This window comes from Meleagris gallopavo, chromosome 24 (assembly GCF_905368555.1).
Source record: "Meleagris gallopavo chromosome 24, MGAL_WU_HG_1.1, whole genome shotgun sequence".
Lineage (NCBI taxonomy): Eukaryota > Metazoa > Chordata > Aves > Galliformes > Phasianidae > Meleagris > Meleagris gallopavo.
In genome coordinates, this window is record NC_139427.1 from 51,006 (window position 1) to 74,311 (window position 23,306).

At 43.2% G+C, this 23,306-nt stretch overlaps 1 protein-coding gene across 21 annotated transcripts in view; it reads left to right on the top strand.

Annotated features, from left to right (window-relative positions):
- AAK1 (AP2 associated kinase 1) overlaps nucleotides 1–22,886 on the top strand; it is a 63,730-nt gene extending 40,844 nt beyond the window's left edge. For 5 of the 21 annotated variants that reach the window (XM_085242792.1, XM_085242793.1, XM_085242799.1 and 2 more), the window contains 5 exons: nucleotides 5,436–5,537; nucleotides 7,030–7,131; nucleotides 7,660–7,770; nucleotides 10,117–10,221; nucleotides 18,183–22,886. In XM_085242792.1, the coding sequence (XP_085098918.1) occupies nucleotides 5,436–5,537; nucleotides 7,030–7,131; nucleotides 7,660–7,770; nucleotides 10,117–10,221; nucleotides 18,183–19,282 (1,520 nt within the window). In that variant the 3' untranslated portion in view covers nucleotides 19,283–22,886. Of the gene's footprint in view, nucleotides 1–5,435; nucleotides 5,538–7,029; nucleotides 7,132–7,659; nucleotides 7,771–10,116; nucleotides 10,222–11,725; nucleotides 13,543–18,182 lie in introns of those variants that run through there. The other 16 variants (XM_085242794.1, XM_085242797.1, XM_085242802.1 and 13 more) reach the window with 11 other exon arrangements.
- The last annotated feature ends 420 nt before the right edge of the window (nucleotides 22,887–23,306 follow it).

Here is a 23,306-nt window from a genome sequence, read left to right on the forward strand (position 1 = left end):
TACTGAAGAGCTATTGTCACATCAGTGTTCTCTGAGGCTTCTAAATGACACTTGGATAATGGTTTTTGTTATTTTTATTTCTTTCAAATACCTATGGGTTTTTGTGTGTTTTACAAGAGGCTGCTTCTCTGGGCTGAGGAAGGTAAACAGATTGCAGTTAGCTTCAAAACAACGTATTTACATGCATACCCTTGGCCAGTTTTCTAACCTTAGCTATCTAAAAAGATGTGGACCTGGGCCTGTTCCTAAATATATAATTGGCTTTAGAAGTAGGAGTTTTAAGCAAAACTAGGCATTTTTTTCTCATAGTCTTGTAAGACATGACCTTCAGAAACATGTTTTGCAGACTTTCCAAGCAGGATGGTAGTGCAGTGTGTGAGCTGGAAGCGAGTGTCAGGCTATTGCAATGTTTGAAGAACTGCATATGCATAAAAAAAATCATGAAATATTGAGCTCAGACTGCTTGGAACTGCCAGTTTCTGCTTCTGGAAGCACGAGTTAGGACTCAAATCATTAGCATCCTTGTCATAACGCACAAGCTGGCCTGCTTTGATGGAGCCACTGTTAGTGGTGGTAGTAGGGCTATTAGTGTTTTCAACCAACATAACTCCCTCTACCCTAGACCCATAAAGAAGATAACTGTATCCATCTATTTCAGGTTGCTTGTAGTGATGTTAAGATACATACACATGCACACACACAGATATTAATAAGAAATTTTGTTCCAAAATGATGCATTAGCTGGGCTTTAGGTGACTGCAGACATGCACAAGCACGTTTTTTGGTATTAACAATTCAACTTTATATCTTGATTTGGGAAGATGCAGAGTGCACACTATTCATCTGGTTACCGAAGGGATTAGTGCTATTTTACTGACAATGCAGTGTGGCCTTAAAACCTGTGTACCACTGGAACCCCAAATAAATCAGTGTAAATAGTCTCTATGTTATTTCTACCAAGGTTTCAGTTTGATCTGAAGGGGTGTTTTTGGACAAATATTTAAGAATTTAATCATAGAATAATTAAGGTTGGAGAAGACCTCAATGACCATCAGATCCATCCCCAACCATGCCCACTTCCCACATCCCTCAGTGCCACATCTGTGTTTCTTGAGCACCTCCAGGAGCAGTGACTTGAAGATTCCATGGGCAAACTTGAGTATTCAACAAATATTTTATGCTTTTTGTCTCTTAAAGAGGCACTGTTATAGTTTGTTCTCCTATTCTCTGGTGTTTACAGAGTTGTGTATACATAAATAGCAAGTGATCTGCTTTAAATACATGTTTATCTCTTCTCCTTTTATTTGTACTATATAAGAAACAATTCAATTTGGCAGAAACTCTGTTAGGAAAACTAGTCCAGTGCTTTCCCTTGATTAGCCAAAGTACTCTTTGGCTGTATAGTGTGCAAGTCTTCCTTTAACACTTGATTAATCACTGGACACAAATCTTCCTGAGCAACTAGTCCATACTTTCCTTAGTAGTTTGCCCTCCCACTCAGAGCACATTGACTTGGTGGGATTTTTACACCTTTGTCTTTTCTTTCTCAGTTGATGTCCGAAGAAAAGAACTCTGCTGTGTGCTCTATTGAATTGTCTTTCTTTTTGCTATTCCTCTGCAGTACACGAGTGAGTAATGCCCATACTGTGTGCAATGCCTGGCTGGTGGGCACCTTGGCTTTGAGATGTTGCATCTTGATTGTTTGGTGCTTTACCAGAGTATGGCAGGCTTTGGCCCTCTGTTGCCATTTTAACTGGCAAGTCTCTCAGGAGGCTTTGTCCTCCTTAATAGCCTGCTCTAACTAAAACCTCATTTCCCTTCCTTGTCTTTTGATTACTTTTTACATCACTCTTCTTAATCTTCAAGTGCTTTCTGCCTATACTGTTTTGCTTAACAGGTGTATTGCTGAGAAGAAATGCGGCATGCCAACTTTGGCAGCGGTGACATTGCAGACGCAAAATGCAAACTGATTGTAAACATCCAGAAATTAGAACTGTGCATGTTTTGGAAAGAAAGCAATCAGAGGAAAAAGGTCAATGTGTTCTTACAGGATTGTCCAAAGCTGTGCTCCTTAATTTACAGATGAAATCTGATCTCTTGCTTTCTTGCCTCATAATGTAAATTCGGAATTGGGATGCTAAATGGCATTGCATCCTTCTTATATCGATATAAGTCAGAGGAAAAGCTTTTGTGTTCATCCCCTAAGGAAGCTTATTTTGGGGAAGAATACCTCATACCTCTCTCTGAGAGCACTGAGTTGTAGGTTCTGCTCTTGCTTTGCTTTTTCTGCAGTGTGTTTTGTTTGTTTTGATTTTAATAGGAAAAAACAGAGGCCCTCTGGTAGAAAACCTTGAATTTAACAGCATGGTGATTGGTACAGAATGTGCTTTGTTGTGTTACACTCCAGCCCCATACGTGCATAAAATTAATTGCAATGGATCCTGGAAATGCAGCATGGAAGTGATTCATCCTGATAGTCACGAGAAACTGGCACCTCTTGTTCTTACTCCAATGGAAGATCTTTGCTGAGGGGATGGCAGTTAGGAGAAGATCTAAAGAAGTCCATACCCAAGTCTGTAGCATTCATCCTTTCTATGAAACACTGCGTGCAGTTTTATTGGTGGAGTCTGTTCTGCAGTTGATAGTAGCTTTGCATTTGCATGACTTGGAGCTGGTGTGCTTGTGTGAGAGACCACTAATCCCCCATTTTTCCTTCTTGGACAGCTGTATTTCATACTCACCAATATTAGTTCTGGCTTCTCTCCTTCTCAGTTGTGACTTCATGTGGAGGTGAAGCTGCTTTTTTCTTTGAAATGAAAAATTAAACCTGTGCTAGATAATTCCTTTGGTTGCAGGAAACTAAATGCTGTTCCATGTCGTGAAAGAGCCTAGCTCTTCTCTCGAGCTTCATGTAGTTAAATAGAATCTGCCTAACATTCACACAGAGGGAAACAGCCCATTATGCAGAGCACACCTTCCTTGAGTTCTTGCTGTCATCACTGGGGCTGTGGTGGAGCAGAGGTTTAAGAGTTGCATTTATTTGTCACTGCAAAAGCACGTAGTGTTCTTGGGCTTAGGGATGTCTGCTATGAATTCTGAGAAACTGTTAGCACAGATGTGCTTTGAAAGAAGCATGTTGTGCTGAACAGACCAGACTTTACTATACAGAAGATATTCCTGCTAGCTAATATGGAGCTGTGGTTTTTCTAGGCCTTCACTATTTGTTCTTGTTAGACATTATTTTCCTACCACTCAGTGACTTTTTTATTCCTTGGCTTTAGTACAAGGTGCTAGACAATATGAAACCTGAGGAAATGAGCTGTTAAACCTTGAAATAGTGCGAACCTGATTTTTATTGTTATCCCCTCCCACTCATCCTGATGCCTTTTTCTTTTTGTGAGCTTCTCAGCCTCACTCGAGGGATAAAATTTCTTTTAATCACACACTAAGAGTTGTGGTGACTATCTACAACGTTGAGAGATTAGAACCAACAGCAGAAGAAGCATGAAACAAGTAACAAAGTAAGATAAAGAGCAGCTGTCATCCTAAAGCTTTGCTTAAGGTCAACTGAGCCCAGAGGATGAATGGGAGTAGAATAAAAGGTTTATTCTTGTAAATTTTACATGTTGTAAAGATATAGCTTTGTAGTATACCTGAGCAAGAGAGAGTTTCACTGTGTTAAGTGGAAAATCTGCAGTATTGGAAAAGGAATAAGCTGTTTGGAAAGGTAAGGGGGAAAGAGGGAGACTTGAAGGAGCAAAACGTTTGGAAACAATCATGAAAGGAACAATTCCAGGTACTGTGTGTGTGATTTGGAAGATGTGTGTCGATGCCAGTCCTTGAAGAGCTGGGCATTTGCACACAGGCCTTGTTTTTCCAGAAATTCCATTTTGGAAAAAAGGAGTTGAGCATGTTCCCTGTCCTCTTGTCCCCATGTTTCTCTCCTGTGCTGTCTTTTCCTAGCGTGCTGCAGTCAGTTCCTGAGAGCCATCCCTCTTACCCACTTCTTTTTGTTGCCAAACCCTTGCTCCAGCCTCTGTGCTGATCCATGGGAAATACCTTACTGTGTAGGTGAGAAGCTGTCAGTGATGCCTCTGTGGCTGATCCTTCTGCAAATCCACCCTTTAAAGAAAAGAAAAAAAAGTATTCCTGATAAAAGTGGAAGGTTTCAAGTATGTTCAAGGCTACTGCTCCCACTGGGGTTTGCATTTCATTGACCTTCTTCAGGCCTTTGGTGGTAGAACAGCTGCCTTTTAGATCTCTTTTTGGAGTTTCTTCCTCCTCCTTCAGTTGCTTTAATGCATTGTCTTGTCAAGTTTTTTACAGGGAGCAGAACTTGTCCTGCTTTGAATAAGTAGTTCTGAAGCCACTAGGCTATTTTGATTATTTATGTGGGGCAGTAAAAAAGATTGATACCATTACTATGTGCATAATTGTGCAACTTAAGCTTTTCTTTGGCTTTCTAAGTGTGATAAGTCTTTTATGTAGCAGTATTCCAGAGCCTATTTTTTTGTGCAGTTATAAGCACGTTTTCTTTAGATAACAAATGGTGCTAGCCTCTGAACTCAGAACATAGACTACGGATGTAAAAATGTTGTAGAGGCCATAGCTTGTTCTGATGTTAAGTGTTAAATGCATTGGAATAGCCAGATTTATCCACGTGCAGTAAGTTTTATCAGTGCTGTTCTACTGAGGGTGATTACTTCTAATGAATACTAAAAATTTTATCTTCATCTTAGTCTGTTTAAAAAAAAAAAAAGTGAAATAATGAAGCGCAATATTGCAAATCTGGTTAGTTTGATTGCAAAAACCACTCATCCCCCAGATTAACGGTTCAGTTTAACTTTTTACAGAGGCAGTCTAAATTTCCCTGTGCAAAGAATAAATGGAAACCGTAGGAGTCGTACAGCTGAGACCACTCCTGGTTTGAAGCCTGATAGCTCAAATAATGGGCAGCTAGACAGCTGTGTACCCCAGGGGCAGGTTCTGATGTCTGACATTGTAGTGTCTGTTTTCTAGTTTTGTGTGAGCCCTGGAGGACTTCATTAATAAAAGCTGTAAACCCAGCTCTAATTTCTGTTCATCCATTCTGTTTCTTCCCATTATATAAAGATTAAAACAAAACAGAGCTCCTTAGTATATGAGGGTGAGAGTAGGTTTTGTGTTAAGTTTTTGGTGGGTCATATAAGCCATATTATAGTAGCCTTCTTGGGAGAGCAGTGTAAGTGGGTAAGGATGTCCTCAGCTTTCTGGATTTCTCTGTACTAAATGGAAAGATGTTCTCTATGCAGCAGTGTTTCTTGCACACAGAATCGTCCAGTTGCTTTTCTGAGGCTGATGTGATGAGTCACTGAATTGAGCACTTGATTAATGTTGTCTTTTTTTTTCTTTTGCTTTTTCTCTGCTTTCCTTCTTCCTCTTCCTGCTTAACCCAGAAAAACTGATTGAGGGACTCAAATCTCCTGAGACTGCGCTTCTGCTCCCTGATATCCTGCCTCTCACTGACCCTTTTGGTAGCACATCAGATGCTGTGAATGGTAAAAACAAAAGAAACCAATGCAGAGTATCTCCTCCTCCCCTCTGTCTGCCATAGCATGCCTTGTCCTGCATGTTAACTCTGCATGCTTACCCTGCTGGGCTCTGAAAACAGCTGCTAATGTTGGTGAAACGCAATGGTAAAAAGTTACAGAGTTTGGTAGAGGAGAGGTCATCACTGGCTGAAGAAGCAGCAGAAATCCTTCAGTTTCTGCAAAGGACTGTGTGTGTGTGTGTGTGGCTATTCCTGGGCACCCAAATTGCCCTGCATCAGCCCTTGGCAAGGGCTGTGTTGCCTTTGCTCTGTGGTATATTGTGAGAGTAAATGTCCTGGTCTGCCACAAGCCTGGATGTGGCAGGCTGCAATGCAAGTTGAAGGTCTGAGTGTTGCAGAGTTGTATTTTGACCAACTTGCCAAATGCATTACAGAGAAATAATTACAGGCTGCAGTTGCTTGCAGTCAGCTGCTGGTGGTTTGGGGCCCAAGCTAGAGTTCCTTGATGCTGGTTGAAACCTTGTATCTTTGAATGGAAAGGTAAGAAACAAGTTGCTTAACTGTAAGACTTCTTTTCTTCCTCTAGCAATTCCTGGCAGTTGTCTGAATGCTCTTAAAATATGATCCTACAAATCACAGAGACTCAGTGCTACGAAAATATAAACATTCATGGATCTCTTAGGTTGCTCAGCTAAACCATTTCTAGCCCTAGCAATGGGGTGCATCTTTGTTCTTCGATTTCATTTCTTGGCTCATTAGCTTGATTTTGGTCCTTGAGGAAGAGAAGTATTATAGCTGGCTGGCGTGACTGTATTGACAGTCATCCTCTGTCTCTTCCCCTTCGCTTGAAGGAATATACAAACACAAATCTTCCTATCCAGCCTCTGTAAGCATCTTCCTTTGTATCCATATATGGATATCAGTGTTAAGCAGACTGGTGTTTTCAGTAACATGTTGAGTTCCAAAACTTCTTACCTCTCACAATGGACAGCGAACTTTGCTCCACTGAATACTTCAAAATGAAAAAAGATCCCACACTGTGGCTGTGTACAAGCTTACCTGCGAGCCTGCTAGGGTCTCACCAGTGGCTTTTTAATATTACAATGAGACTCCTTAAAGGTCAGTATTATCTGTTCCTGGAAGAGATCCTTGCTAAAGCTTATGATCGCTTATCTGACTGCAGGACAGCCACTGTTAACCTCCAGTTTCAGCCTTTGGATAGTTCAGATTGGGCTTTTTGCACATGTGCATGCGCGCACACACACATCTCAAAACAAAATAGAAAAAACTCAAATGCACCAAACATGAGTATGTGAATCTTCTCTTGTAATTAAGTGAACGTCAGTCTGAGAGCATCTTGTTGCTCCCAGTGTAGCTGTCGGGTATTAAAGGATCACTAAAGGATTCAGACATCTGTATTCTTGATTCTTACTTATGTGGGGCCTTGCAAACTAACCTCTGGCTTCTTCTCTGCTTTGGTATTTCATACGTTTGGAAAGGAAAACCTGATGTAGCCGTTGAGAGCCTCATACCGGGCCTTGAGGCTCCACTGCCCCAATGCCTCGTGTCACAGACTGAGTCGATTGCTTCCAACAGGACAGGTGGGTGAGGGACGAGGGCCTGTGGGTGCACTGCACTGTGAGTGGGCTGTGGAACAGTCCTATAGTGAATCAGAAAGCACTGCCTGTGTGGACTGGAATATCGCTTCTCACAGCTTTTCCCACCAGTGTAAACTGTACTTGCTTGTATGTTTTCTAAGTGGATGCTGCATGTTCCTTAAGGTTTCAGTGGTACAGTATTACTTCAGCCCACCATCTCGAAGCGTTGCTCTGATGGACGTGCTTTGAAACCTGGAGTATCACTCGTGTGGGATTTTACTGTCAAATACTCTGCTTCAGAGAACAGTTAGCACCAGAGAATCTGCTATATATTGCTAAAGGTGTGGGGAATTCCTCTGCCCTGAGCACAAAGCTATAAGAAATGTTTTCCATTACAAAAAATGGTTTGTGCTTGCTTTGCTTCAGCGTGTTGTACACTAAACGGATGGGAATAGGAATGTGCCAACATGAACTTAACGCTGTCTGTGTCTTGTTCTACCTGGCTGCCTTGGGATGCTAACCTGGATTCAGACTCTCTCACTGGGGAAGACTCTCTGCTTGACTGTTCTCTGCTTTCTAACCCTGCTGCTGACCTCTTGGATGAGTTTGCTCCTGTGGCTTTCACGGCTCAACCTCACAAAGGTAAACTGTTCCTTTTGCCTCTAATCCTCACCAGCCCCAGGACCGGATCTTTACTTGATGTGAAGTGAGAAGCTGATAGCAGTTTGTGCAAGCAGCTGCTATGACCCATGTTTTGGTGGTGGTTTTTTTCCGTGCTTTTGTTCTGTTTTCTTCTTAAGCCAGTGAAACTTGTAATGCTCATGGAAGTACTAAGGGGATAGAACAAATTGAAGTGTTCAGCCTGATTGTAAATATGGAGGGGTGGTATTTTTTTACAAGACAAAGCAGAACAGTTTATAAGGCAGGTAGGCTTTTGTGTGCAACCCTTCTTGAGGTTTTTGAGTGAGTACACTCTCATTTTGCTATTTGCACATGCGATCTGATGCCTTGATGGTGCAAGTGAGCCTGATAAGGATCTATTTTGATGTCAGAGGTTTCTGAAACCAGCTGAGCATGTCTTGCTTGTCAGTGTTTGTCTGTAGCATGTGACTGAGCTCCTTCAGATCTGGAGACTGTTTGCATTTTCAGAGGTTATCAGGAGGAGGCTCTCCAGTCGGACCGCAGTGTCACAGCAAACGTGAGTGAGAGTCTTAAGTGCAACATTCAGCTGAAAAATGTTAGTGTTGTACACTAACACAAAATAGTAGTGTGGAGGAGCAAGAGGTGGTGTATGATGATTCCTAAGAATTGCGGCTTGGCTTTTACAGGGCTGATAATTTGGGCTTATAGGGGAGTTATCGAAATACTGTGCTGTGGTCTGAGTTCTGTTTCCTGTCCCAGCCCTGGGAAGTCATCTTCAATCAGATGACTTTTCCAGGCTGCAGAGCATCCAGCTGAAATCTGGGCCCTCTCTGTGGTGTAGCTGCAGCAGTGGCACTGGAATAGTTTGAAGAGCTCTCAGCTGGTGTGATGTGCACGGTCAGTTCTTCCTTCTCTGTTCTGGCACACTCATGGGTTAAAGCAGTTGTGAACAGTGTGTGTGTCCCTTGAGGACAACAGCAAATGTCAGGAGACTCATAAGCCATGCCTGGAGTGAATACTGAGAGCAGGACCAGGACTTCTGTTTTATCTTTTACCTTGAGAAGGCAGAGCTAGAGCTTGAATGCCAGGGCTGAGCATCCTTTTCTTTGTGCTTCTCTGGGCTGTTGTGTTTTATGGGTGCGGTGGTTTTGCTCAGCTTACTTTAACTTGCATTTCCTTGTATAGCTTCTTGTGCACCAAACCCCAAGGGTATGAGCAATTATAGTTATAAATGAAGTGAGGTGGAAATAGGATGCTTGCTGAAGTTCCCAGGTATGTCCTAAAGAGCCAATTGTAAGTCCAGAGACACTGATGACAAGACTTTCTGTTAAGATGAAATGTCTTTGACACTTCACAGCCTAATCTTTTGCAAAATCTGTATTCTTTTGCTGAATCTGATCCTCTAGAGGACAGAATACTTCTACAAATGGCTCCTTGCATCACCCAAAACTTGATAGTGTATTTGTCAACTTTTGGTAGAGAACTCTTTGTTCATGATCTCATAGCAGTGTTCCTTTTCCTAGGAAACCATTGACTCATACATGTCCTTGCTATGCTTTCAGAAGTACTTCAGGTAGTAGCTGAGAAGCAGACTTTGGAAGGTATTTTAGATGTCTGAAGAAACTAGTAGTGATGTAGTCGAAGTGTGGAAGTCCCTGAAGGTCTGTAATTGCTTCGTAAGGTAGATCTGTGGCTGACCTGCTGTGGAGATGGCTGAAAGCCTCTTACCAAGGATCTAATTCCTGTTGGGGTGGCTTAAAATAAATGGAATTACGTGCCAGAACTGCTCTAGATGCCTTTAAAGTCTCTCTGGGTGTCTAGTTATATCTTAGACTCCTTGGAAATCTTTTATATTGAATTTGTTTTATCCCTGTGGGTGAAATTTCAGGGGTCTTGCTTTAGATAGATGACTGGAATTCCTTCTGCATCTTTTCCCAGCCCTTGTCTTCTCCCTGTGCATGAGAGCTGGTAACTGGAGAGCCACATCACTCTATCAAACTGCACTATATCTGATGGCCACAGGATGATGTTCACCAGGGCACTGAGCAATGCCAGCTGTTGAGCCTTTGAACTGGCTGAACTTGATTTTGATTCTCATAACTTGCCTTGCCTTTTGGTTCAAGTTTTGGGTTTTTTTCCCCCTCTACTTTCATATTTTATTGACTCTTTTACTTCTTACCTTCTTTACCAAAGATTTACCAACTTTATTTCACATTTTAAATGAAACTCTGCTTCTAAACCCTGTCTCTGAAAACTTATTAAGATACTCTAACACTTTTTGGCAATTCTAACCAGCTTTCTCTGCTATCTTTGCTTCTATACCTCTGTTTTTCCTTTATGATGCAGAAGATACTAACCTGATAGCAGGCTTTGATGCTCCTGAGGGCTCTGAAAAAGTGACAGAAGATGAGTTTGACCCAATTCCAGTGTTGATATCCAAAAATTCACAAGGTAAGCCAGGATTTGGGTGTGAAAAAGGAAAAAGAAAAAAAGAAACAATGAACATAAATTCTGGGACAGTGGTGTTGCAGTATGAAATAATGCAAATCACAAAGTATAAAGGTATTACCACTACAGTATTTAGTGAGTTCAGTCTTTCTCTGATTTGTATTGGCCCTGAAGTGTTTCTAGGTTCTTTATTTGTGGAAAAAATTCCATGGCCAGAAGGAGACAATAGACTTACAAGCACCTTCAGGTCCCATGAAGTAATCCTACCAGTCTGCCAGGCAGGGCACACCAGTACCTCTATGCCTAAAGTACAATGCCAAACTCTTATTCTCTGAGCTTTTTACTTACTGTTCAAGCCAGTGGAAGGAGAAAGTGAACTTGGCATGATGCACAAGAGAGGGAAGTGATAATAATCGTTAGCCCTGAGACTCCTGCTGAAAGTGAGTTTTTCATTTCTGATTGATGATTTTCAAAGGTGCTTGTGGGAACTGAGGGTGAAAAGTCTGGTAGATGGTACCCATCTCCTTTGAAGAGCTTTGAATGTTCTTAGTCCTTAGGACACAAACTGGAAAGATTGTCCTTTTACAGCATTCCTGTCACCTACAACATATTAATGTGATCTTTGCAGACAGTTGTAGCATTAAGTAAGGTTGAAACCAAGAAACAGTACTCTTTCCCTAAGACAAATGGTTCTGCTGAGTAGGCTAGTGTTTTGCAGTATGGCCAATCAGATGGATCTTTGTGCAGTCAAGCCATCAAAAGGCTTTACCAGCTTTTGGTATGCTTGCATAGGCTTGGAAACATATAACAGAGCTCCTTTTGTCTGATTATGTTTTTCAGTTTGGTAGAACTTTTTTTGACTTCCCTAACTGCCATTTTTGTTTACAGCATGAGTGCTGTACACCTGCTCTGCATCTAATACTAGCTTCCAAAGACTGATGCTCATTAGGAAATGTTCTCAGACATTAGAAACTCTGCTCCGGCTGGAAGTCAGAGAAGATTTCTACCAAAGTTGGGCCAAGATAGGCTACCTTGAATAAAGAAGAGCATCTTCCCTTCAGTGTCAAAGCACCAATTATAGAAAGCTCAACTCTCCCTGAAGTGGTTGGAAACTCAAAAGATGCTCTTAAAACAGGATGTATAACTTTGAACAATCCTTTCCATTGAGAGTACCTGTAATTACATTTTAGATCCTGTAGTAAGGACAGAGTTCTGCAGCTTAGATGTAAACTGGGTGAAAATAAATGGTTTGTAGAGATTCCCCTGGCATAGAAGCTGCTGTGATGTTTTTCCACACAAGTCTAGCAAACTAGATTTGGATGGGAGGGAGCGGCTGGTAGAGCTAGCAAAGGGAATGTTGTTGCTATCGTGATGAAAGTAATGAGAAGAGCTTGAGCAAGTTTGATGTTTTGCTTTGACTTTTTTTTTTCTTGCTTGCTCTTGAACATCTGAAACTGTCGTGTGTGTGTCCTGTTCAATACTGAATTCCTATCTCTCACACTTTCAGGTGGGCATTCTAGAAACAACAGTGGAAGCTCTGAGTCCAGTCTTCCCAACATAGCCAGGTCTTTACTGCTGGTGGATCAGCTCATAGACCTGTAGCAGTGACACAGTAGCAGACGCAGTTTCTGTAACGTACCTAATCTTCCATTTTCATTTCCAGAGGAGTTACCTTCAGTTGTGGTTCTTTTTGTTGTGTTGTTTTTTTCCTCCTTAATTCAAAGAAAAATAAATCTGCCAGCAGGAGACAGTCACCCACATTTCTCCCTGTCTTCCCATGCCCCAGGAAAGATTCTGTCTCAGTTCTCCAGGTAGTCCTCTCTAAAGCTGGTAAAACAAACAAACAAACAAAAACCTGCTGTGGTTCCTTTTGCACCTCTCTGCTAGCCTGTGTCTAAAGGGAGCACCATCATTAGCCACCCAGCTGAGATATATACATAGCACCATGGAAAGCCTGACTATAACTGATGTAGATAACTGTAGCTTATGTATGATCCCTGTTGTACAACAGACTCTTTTCTCCTTAGAGTAGTGTGTAAAACTGTGTTTCAATCTTTGCATTTGTGTTTCTGGGTTTGTTTGGGTTTTTTTGTTCCTGTTTTTTCTGATAAATGTGCAGGAGGAAGGGGACAGGTAAAATTGGTAGGGATGCCCCTCTCCTGCAGAGCACAGGTTAGGAGAGCTGGTGTTTCTCGATTGCCAGTATATGCTTCAGAGGAGGAAAAAGCACTGAATTCTCCTGCAGTAGTCTTGCTTAGTACCTCTGGTGATGGTGCATATGAAGAGAGTTTTCTTGTCTGCCCCCAGCTCATGGTTTGCGGTTTAACAATCCTGTTTTTGAATAGATTGTGCTTCTTGGGATGTGGGAGGGAGGAAAAAAAAAATGGAAAAAAAAAATTGGAAAAAAAAAACCCACCAGATTGTTAAAACTGTAAAAATGATTCTAAGTGAAATATAACAAGATTTTGAACCAAATATATGTGAGTATGGCTGTGATTAGCTTTCTGTTGGTTGACTTTTTTTTTTAGGCTGAAAAGGGCATTGTGGCAGCAGCAGGTGTATTTTCTGTGACTATTTCTGTGTTTGACTGGAAAAAAAAAAAATCCCCCTGCCAACCTACTGTAAATTGTGTATGAAACAAATTGTCCTACAGTTGTTTGTCTATTTTTACTCCTGGTTTTAGTCAAGCATCTGGTATCTGTTCTGGGTTCCCCAGAACAGTTTTCTCTTGTAACTGCATATAGCGCAAACCAGTTAAGTATGGACCCCTTCTCTTTCTGTAGACAAAGATGACTGTGGACTTTATTCCACTCTTTGGTCTTTGTGGATCAAGCATGTACTTGGTTCAGATGGTTTGAAATAAGTGCTGCTACAACTCGATGGGTTTTACCTTTTTTTTCCCTTTACATGCTTAGTTTGTCTACTAGCTGGGTATGCTCAACTTGTTTCCATGGACTTACGGTGATGAAGTCCGGAATTTCTATCTTGTATTTGAAAGCTCTTTCTAAACAGAAGAACTCTTCCTCTGTAGTGGAATTATTAATAGCTTACTGCTAACCTTGTGTATGTGTATGTAGCTGTATTAGTAAAAGTGCAGTTTCCCATGTGTGAAAGTATGAACGACTGAAATGTGTGTGACCTTTCGCTAAGAAGGAAAGAAATCCAAGTTTGTGACTGCTCCTTTCCTATCTCAAGTGTCTCCACTATTTCCCCCTCCTCAACACTTAGTTTAACAAATTCTGTACATAGAACTGCCATCAATCGTGTCTGTTCTACATTACTCTTCTTTTAAAACCTACACTTAATAATAAAAGTATTGCTTAAGTGTGTTGTATCATTACACGTGTATAATGCACTTTCCAAGAGAAGCTTTACATGAGAACTATGGAAATGACCTTAGTAAAATTGTGGATAGAACTTTATTATTTTTTTGTTTTATATTCCTAAAGCACAGGCAAGCTGGACTGGAAAACATGAAGATGTTATAGATAGAAAGTTATTGTATAGTCAGATATTGAGAATATATGAAAAGAGAATGGATTTTAAAAAGTAACCATCTACTGTATATTAGAAACAAAGATTTCTGTGAATTAAAGTACTTTTAAAGAATGTTTAAAATTTTAAATCTAATGGCACTTGTTCAAGGGTTCTGGAAAAATTATAAATGCACTGGGTTGTTAATGCTATTAAATAAGCAGATGTGAATGTTCATTTTATTGCTTTTTCAAGTAGCTGTTTGTGGAGATGTGTGGGAAATACAGTACAACAGAAGCACGTGTGTTTAGAGATATTGGCTAAAGCTGCTTCATCAGAGAAGACTCACACACTTATTTGCTAATTGAATGAAAAATGCAAGAAATGGGAAAGGGGGAGGGTGGATATATGGGATTAATGATAAGCTCTCCAAAAAGTGGTTGTTCTAGAAGCAATAGGTCAGTAATGGTGCGCTGCTGAGGAGTTTGTGTGAAAGCTGCTGCTGTGAAGGAACACACTGAGCTTTCATCCAGTGTCCACATGGAAGAAATTTGGTACCGTATTCCTGACATAGTGTAAAAATGTTTTTTTTTTACGGTTGTAGCCTTGTTTGGAGCTGTGGGAAATGTTTCCTCCCTCCTTTCAAGGGTTGTAAGGTGCTGTTATGTAGTTGAACCTGCAGTCTGCAAAGAGCAGCAGAGTGATTCTGTTCTGTACCTTTTATTCACATCAGGGTGATGGAAGAGCCTTCCTGCTCCACTAAGCTTGAGCTTTTAGTGCCTTTGTGTCCCTTTTGGCACTGGTTGTTTTGATGGATCCTCCTGGTGCTTCACATGCAACTGCAGTACACAAAGCAGTTTCCCTTCAGTGCAGGGTTATAGTCATGATGCAAGAATAAGCTGTTTTTAGGGTGGTTAAATTTTATATGGGAATAGGGCAGGTAGGTCTCCGAGAGCAGCAGATCTTGTCTCTGATTATCTACTGTCAGCTGCAGCTGCCCCCAAACCAGGCTGTTGTGGCTTCCTCAGTTCTGCCTGCCCCGTCATCGCTGGGCTCCTTGCAGCTTCGTGGAACAGGAGGTGAATGAAGGACTGGCCCGTGCTGCAGGCATTGTGCGTCCTGACACACGCAGGCATCTGGGCCTTTGTGGCAGACCCACTGTATCTAAATGTTATTTTTAGAGAGGAACTTCTTCTAAGTGCATGATAATGGCCATATTCCTACTTGGAAGGGCTCAGGAGGTTCTGTTTCCAGTGTGTTCTTCAGCCTGAACCCTCACAGGGTATCGTCTCAGTGGCTTTCCTAAGCCACCTTATTTAAAGAAAACTTGATACATTAAAAAAGGAAGAGGAAAAAAAAAAATCATGTTACTGAAATTGATGCTCTTCAGACCAAAGGCAGTCGAACAAGTTTTGGAGTTACCCAAGCATATGCACAAAGTGGAATGAAATGGTGTGCTGCACGAGTACTTAGAGTGTGTGCATGCATGAGTGTGTGTCCGTATAAAGTAAGCTAACTTCTTGTTAGCCAATACAGTTCCTGCCTGGTTCAGAACTCTCATATATAGCAGTTGGTAGAACCTGACCTGGATGTAGTGAGTGAGTATAACATAAGGGAGTGCTCTGTGAGTGAGGCTTACTGGTCTGCCCTGCTGCTGTTGGGTCAGAATCGTTCCTGTGACTTCTTTAATGTGCATCAGTCGCACCTCAACACTGCACTGCTCTAGTACAATACACAGAATGGGGGGAGCTCACTTTTTTCCTGCATTTTTCTTGCAGTTAGTGCAGGTGGTGCCCTCAGTTCCTGCCCTGCCTCACTTTGCACAGTTGTTTGCAGCATGCAATGTGTGCCAAAACCAGAGCATGAAATCCCTTATTTCTGGAAATGAAGGACACTGGAGCTGTTCCCCCTGTGCTGTGCAGCAACTTTGCGTAAAAGTACTTCATTTTGCTGCCTGAATTGTCCAGTGATGTGAGAAGGGTGGTACAGAGCTTCAGTATTTGGTTGTTTGCTATTTCAAGAAGAAAGGAATGAGAAATTTGTTAACCTTTCTTAAATGTCAAGATAGTGATCTTGCTTAGTAGTAACTGCGCAGGTTTTTTAGCTGCCTGTTACTATGTGCTGTTGAGACCTTCCTGACTTCAGCCAGACAGACTCAGTTGTTTGGTTGAGAAGCAGCATTAGGCTCCAGGAATGTCTCTGTCTTCCCCTGGTGTATTGGGCTCAGATCCAAAAGTGATATCATCTCAGTGGCTCCTCTGCCTCCTTGCAGCCCCTGTAAAATGGAGAGGAAATGTTTTACAGCTCATCCATCAGCTATTTCAGTACCTTGTCGCTTCTGGATGGTGCTTCCCATGGAAGACAGGAATCCTGTGTGTCAGTGCTATAGCTCAGGGTTTAAGTCATGTCTTCGGGTTGCTCTCTGCATGTGGAATTGTGACGTATTTTCTGGGGATTTGCAGGCAATCCGGAAGCATAAGCTCTACTGCCCACGCCTTTTGTAGGGCAGGGTGTACTCAGGTGTGCCAAGGTGGGTTTGTCACTGAGGTTCTCCCTTAGTAATAAAACTGTGCCTGCACGTAATTGGGGGATTGCTCCTTTTGTCAGATAATTGCTTTGTATCTAACCACAGTATAAAAACAAATGTACTCAAACATCTGAACGTAGGAGGTTATGGGTGGAGAGAGGAAAGGTCTGAGCCATTGTCTGATTGGATGTGTGCCCAGCTGAAGTGAAATGCTGGCACTATAGCAAAGGAGAAAACTGTTTACAAGTATTCCAGACTTTTCTCAGTTATGATGGGCAGGAAAGCAAGAAAACAATGGAATTTTTTTTTCCCTCAAAATAAAGCATTTTGCCTGTCCTACAGTGCCTCCAGGTTTGGAGAGGCTGCTGCTGTCCAAAACCAACCTACAGCCTGTCAACCCTTCTCTTACTCTGTCCCAACTGTCGTTGCTTGCGTGAATATAGGCACAACCAATGCAAGCAGCTCTTTAAAAGGAAAATCCTATTCAGATGACTTGGTTGCCCAGTTCTACTGATAATTGGATCATTGGTTTGCCATATTCTGTATGATAAATGCATTTTTCCTTTTCTTGTTTTTGTGAATGCTGTGTTTCAGTGAAGGCTGGGTTAATTCAGAGGCATTTGCGTGGTATGGCAATGGGTCTTGCTCTGTTTCTCCCTGTAAGCTCAAAATTCCTTGATAATAACCTGGTGACATATAACCTGGAAGAAGAAAACACTATAGACATATCACTCCTGTTATCAAACTGAGCTTAGCATCTGAGGTTAAGCCATTGCTGGCGACATGGGCTTCAGGAAAGATTGATAGTATTTTTGTAGAGTAACTTACAAAATGTTCACGTATCTACACTGTCTTTATTTAGCAGTGTAATGTATCAAAGTGAATAGTTTCCCAATAAATAATGATTTTGATGCCTAATGAATGAGTGCTGTGTCTTTAATTGAGAAGTGGCTAAGGATGGGTTAACTTTGTAAAAAGATACGTAAATCTAAACCATTAAATGGGGCAGATTAATGTTATTATGGGGATGTGACAGTGCTGTTTTGTCACCACAGGGGTGGTTGGGTAGAGCCTTGCTGGTCAGTGGGCACCAAACCACCTCTTCTGTTCTTCCTGCAATTCGTACTGCTTAGATCTCACGTGCTTTTTCCTATCCTCTTGCTAACATGAGTCCAATGACATACTCCTAACCTGCCAATAGTTCTTTGAAGGTAAGAGATCTTCTGTTCTGTCTGTCGTGAGTCTTGAGGCAAAACCAACCCCCTCTTGGGCTCCTGTAGCTGGAGAAGAGCAGTACAGCAAGTGCTGTCCTATTAAACCAGCAAGAAGCCAGCCAGATTGCTATAGTGATGTTAGCTACCTCATTTGCAATCGTGGTATGGATTGTTTAAAATGACTTGTCTTGCAACGGTTTAAAATAGTGCTGCTATAGTTACCAGAATTCATCAAAAGCTCCAGGCTGACATTTAGCAGATTGGAAGGCATCCCTGCCTGTTCTCTGTGCCTGGGTGCGATTCCACATAGCTACGGGCTGGCTTGCACCAAGAGGCAGTGCCAAGCTGTGCATCTGCTTGTAGGATGCTCCTGTATTGATAAGCAGAATAAAACAACAAGAACTGGGGCCTCCCTCCAGGCAGCAGTGTGGCGGAGTCCAGAGCTCTCTGGTTGTGATTGTGGGTGGCACAGAACTCCTCTGGAGCGGTGCTGAATGTGCCCATTTGTCTGTCAGACATCTTCCATCTCCTGAATCTCCCTGAGCTGTTAAGTGGTGCTGATCTGTGTCCCTTGGCGCGCAGTAAATACTCTCCCTGGCATTTTGATTTTATTTCATTTACCCCTTCCTTCCCGTTTTTTCCATGTGTGGTGGTGGTTTAAATCTGAATATCATGACATTTCTTGTGTGCTCTCACCTTTCTTTGTGACTTGCTGAGTGACGCGTTTTTTGTTTTTTTTTTTCCTTTAGGTCTGCAGAGGGATCCTGCCCTGTTTCCAGCTGTACCTCTTGATCTCTGTAAAGGCCCCACTGCCAGCGATGGGCTTGCTTTGTATAAGACTCAGCCAGAGATGAAAACGCAGCCCAGTGCTGAGTCCGACTATGCCACACGTGACGGCCCTTCAAGCAACAGCTCCTTCTACAGTAGTGAAGGTGAGGGGACAGACCACGAAGGGGACATTTTGGATTGCAGTGGCTCCAGGCCTTTGCTGCTGGATTCGGAAGAGGAGGAGGAAAGCTGCAGGCCAGGTGCGGGCTTCCTGCAGGCTGGGCCCAAGGAGAGGAGGGACGTTTCCAGGGAGCAGCATCCCCACACGCAGGCGGCAGAGATGCCGTTCCCTGCCTTCCAGTCGCACTCTGGGGAGGTTTTTAACGAACCTGATGTCTTTGCCACGGCTCCTTTCCGCAGCTCCAGGAAAGCACCCGATGAGGCAGACGTCTTCACCAAAGCTCCTTTCATCTCCAAGGGCAGTGTGGCTCTCCGACACCCAGAGGAAGCGGATGTGTTCCTCAGAGCCCCTTTCACCAAAAAGAAGAGCATGGAGGAGCTGTTGTCTCACAGTGTGCCCAAGGAACCACTCACATTCCTCAGCCCAGCAGCCGATGTCCAGCACAGAACCACCCCTGCGTTCCAAAGCCTGGATGCAGTGGTCTCCGGGCCATCAGCAAGGCTGCAGTATCCTTCAGGCTTTGCTCTGCTGGCCAACCTTGCTCCTTCTGTGAGAGCAACAGACGAGCACAGCCCTCCTGCAGATATGCAACCAGAGCTCAGCGAGCGCAGCCCAGCCCAGCCCGGCCCTCAGGAATGCATGCTGGGCCCGGTGGCGAACAGTCGGCCTTTCCGTCCACAGGCCTTGTCCAAGTACTCCCGTCACTACAGCCCAGAAGATGGGCCTGGTCTCGACGTCCAACCCATCGCTGCTTACAAAGTGGTTTCTCAGACCAACAGGCAAGCCATAGCGGGCTCTGTTTCCCTTGCCCCGCTGGCTGCCAGGACTACGGAGCTGCCTGCAGCCGATCCTTTTGCTTCAGCACCATTTCCTTCCAAAGCAGCAAAGCAAAAGCCTTAATGTGCTGTGAGCTGGGGGTGTTCCCAGCAGAATGCCTCCCACAGGACCTCGAACCTCTTTGTTGAATTGGTTGACGTATATATATAAAATTTTTCAGTCAGAACTCTACTTGCAGTGATATAGTTAAACTGTTTTAAGTTATGTTAGCTAGTCAGAATGCCTGGCTCTCAGGATCCTCATATCCTTATCAGTTACTTCTTTCCTTCCTCCTCTCACTGCCCTTCCCCAAGTTATTTTGTCAGCAATATGCCATACCTTCTGGCTCTGACTAGGGAAAGGCACTGTAAGGTTAATTAGCTGGCATGTTAATTACAGAACAAGTCAAGCGGGACTGGCTGGTGCTATGGCAAGGAAGCTATTTCAGAGATTCAGGGTTTATAGAGATTTTTCCTATTAGCTGGGGCTTCTTGGAGGACAGCAAGGTGACACTTGCTGCTGATGGTGATAGTGAGCCTGGCAGCTCCAGGGTATGTGTGTCATGCATGAAGTATGTCAGTGTCTTCTGTTGCTCATCTTGCAAATGCTCCAGGTTAGGAATTAAAGCTGCAGGAAAGAGATCTGTTGGGCTGTTGCATGGAAAATTAAAAGATCAAAAGTGTGGGATTTCCCCAAATGTAGGACCCAGAAATCTGCTTTTGGTGTTGTAAAGGAGAGTATATAAGTCTGTAAGTACTGTGGAAAAGTGTATTGTGAAGACACCTGGATGGCTTTCCTGGTATGTGTGTCTCACTTGGTGTAATTTGGCCTTGGCTGCAGTCTGGTTCAGCTGGTAGATGCCAGCAGAGAGTTTGGCTCTGGGTTTATCAGTTTGGCCTTTTGTCAACTAAGATGATCTCCAACAAAATCTGTTCATACTCCTCTGGGAATATTTGGTGTACTTTGGATACCTTGTGCTTCCTGCAGTGTTCCCAAAGAGAAAGGCAACTTGTTGCTGTTTGTTCTGCCTTTGGTGCAGAATCCTGATGCCGTGCTTGGTGGAAAAATAGTGCTATCCCTGGCCAGCAAAGGCTGTAAGTGTGGGCTGCTTTCAGATTATCCAGATGTGGGGGCTCACAGTCACTGTGTGGTGTTCCTGTCTAGCAGGCATTTGTGCTGCAGGATGTCTCCCAAGAAAAGTGTTTAACTTTCATTTTCAAGGGTTTGACATCTGGGGAAAGATCTCTGTTGACTCTGGTAGTTTTTACTGAATCCCTTAGAAGCTTTGCAGTGTCTGTTTCCTGAGGGAATTTGATCCTCATCCTGTAAGTCAGAGCTTTGCACTGAGGATTGAGGGCAGAATTCCCTTTTGCTGCACACCCTTTTGCTGGATTATTGGCCAGCAGGACAAGGAGGGTGGAAAAGCCCCAGCCAGCAGGAGGTGGAGAGCAAAGCACAAGTAGAACCCCAATCTCAGTTTCCCTCCAATATCTCCGGTTGCAAGAGGTGAGCCAGTGCCACTGCTGGGTGTGTTCAGCCTTGGGATTGCTGGAGGGCAGGGAGAAGTTGGGACACCTGAGAGCAGGAGGGCTGTCAGGGTGCTGTTTTCCTGTGCTCCTCCACCACTGGTAGTAGCAGTAAATACTGTAGGGAGATTTCTGGGTTCCATGGAGATGTTTTCAACTAAGCTGAGGCTATTGTTGATGGTGTTTCCTTCTCATTGGGTTTTTCTGTTCAAATATATCCCCAGAAGTGCAAGGCATTGCTAGGTGTGAGTTCAAGGTATTACCTCTGCTAACTGGATTTAGGTTCTCCACTTTTCTTCAGTTTTTACTTGAAAAGTTGCCTTTGAATCAATCTGTGAAACTTCCTACAATGCCACATCCAAGTTGCACTTAGGAAAAATAAAATAAAATTAAAAACTAGCATAGCTGGAGATGCATTCACCCACTGCCCAGCTCTTGCCCTTCAGACCTCACTGCCCTGCACTGCCACAGGATGAAGGGACAAAGTGCATTCAGGTTGAGTTGGGCTGGATTTCCAGCTGGGATTTTGGCAGTGGATATTCTGTAAGCACTTTACTCAGAGCCCCACAAGCTAACGAGCCTGCCAGTTTCAATGTATTTTTGGGGTTAGGAGCAGCTTGTTTGCATCTCTGCCTGTGACTTATTAAGGAATGGGACTTATGGTTAAGGTCAGAAAATTGAATTTCAATACGAATTTGTCCGTATAGCATTGTAGTTTCCAATCTCCTAATTCTGCATGGCCAGTACAGCAGCTTCAGCATGATGAATTATAAGCCAAAATTTCACTTCTGTATTATGAAGCTGTTTCTAATGAAGGTGGAATGATAGTGCTTATAGTTTTCTTCACCACCTTGCTGGTGCTGTTAATGAAATGAGCCTGGTATGGCCTAAACGCAGCATTTTGGGGTCAGTTTTCTGAACAGAACCACTGGTTCCACCTGTCCAGAGCTGTAGCACATCCTGCCCTGGGTCCTCAGAACACACCTCGGTCCTGTGACAATCATAGACACAATTCTTCCCCATTGCCAACTGAACGTCAGCAATGCACTTAGAGACATTAATCACAGTATCTGCATGTGAAAACAAAAAGGAAGAAGCATCATGCTGGGCTCTCCATGCCTCACTGCCACGTTTGCACAACAGCACGGGGCTGCTCCTGAAGCTCACTTGTGGGAATGGTGTGCACAGAGCTCACATTACATCAGCAGTCGTCCTCAGCGTCACTCAATCAGGCACGGCCGAGTGAGATCTGTTTAACTGTTGAATTCTCAGTCACTCCAAAGTGGGAATCGGTTACTTTAACTCAGCTTCCACCAAAGACTTTTGTGTTGGGGAGTTGAATTTATTTTTTTTTTTCTGTGTTCATGGTGTTAATTTAAGGCCTTTCAGTACACCAAAAGACTCCAAAGCATTCTTACAGCAGGTATCCTGATGGTGAAATCTTGTTCCACTTCTGAAACACATTCCTGAAACCTGATCCAATGTGTCAGTATTCCTAAAAAATATGCCACAGCCCGAAGTTTCCATTGGCCATCATGTTGTTCTCGTCTGGGGGCTGGTGATGTCCTGGGGTCTCCTGTATCCATCTTAGGGGCTGGAGATGTTCTGGTGTCCCCGGTCCCATCCTGGGATTGCTGTGTGGGGTCCTCAGGTCCTATCCCAGGGCTGGTGATATCCTGGGGCTAGTTGGTGGCTGGAGGTCCCTTGTCCTCATCATTGGGGTTCCTCTGATCTCATCCCAGGGGCTGGAGGTGTTCTGAGGTCCCCTGGCCTCATCCTGGGTTTGGTGATGGGTGGCAGATCCCCTGTCCTCATCTTTGGGGTTCCTCTGGTCCCATCCTGGCACTGCCGATATTGTGGGATCCTCAGATCCCATCCTCGGGCTGCAGATGTCCTGGGGTTCCCTGTCCTCATCCTTGGGGTTCCTCTGGTCCCATCCTGAGGCTGGTGGTGACTGGGAGTCCCCTGTCTCCATCCTGGGGGTCTCCTGCTCCCCTCCTGGCTCTGGTGATGCCCATGGTCTCAGATTTGTATGGCTGTGGCTGGAAATGGACGGAGTTGTGTTGCGCTCTGGGTGTGATGTCTGTGTTCCTGGTAATCACTATGAAGAAATGTTCAAGCTGTAAGCTTCTGTACATTTATTAAAGCTGTACCTGATTACAGTATGTTGTCCCTGTGCTGTCCTTCTTTCCTCTGTGTGCAAAATTGGGGATATAAAAGGTAAAAAGGGAAATATTGAGGGGGAAAAAAATATGTGTGTGTGTGTGTGTGTAGATGGGGGGGACATAGAAGGGAAAAGGAAATATTGAGGGAGAGAAAGAGAGAAATAGGAAAAAAATGAAATTTTCATAGAATTGAAGTTGAATAGAGTTGAAAGGGATCCTCAAAGGTCTCCAAATATTGATTAAAAAAAAAAAAAACCTTAAAAAAAAAAAAGGAAAATTTGAAGGGAAAAGAAAGGATAAATTGAGGAAATAAAGAAATATCGAGGAAAAAGAGAAAGGGGGAAAAGGAAATACTGAGGGGGGGAAAAAAGAATACAAACATAAAAAAGGAAATATAGAGGGGCAAAAAGGAAATGG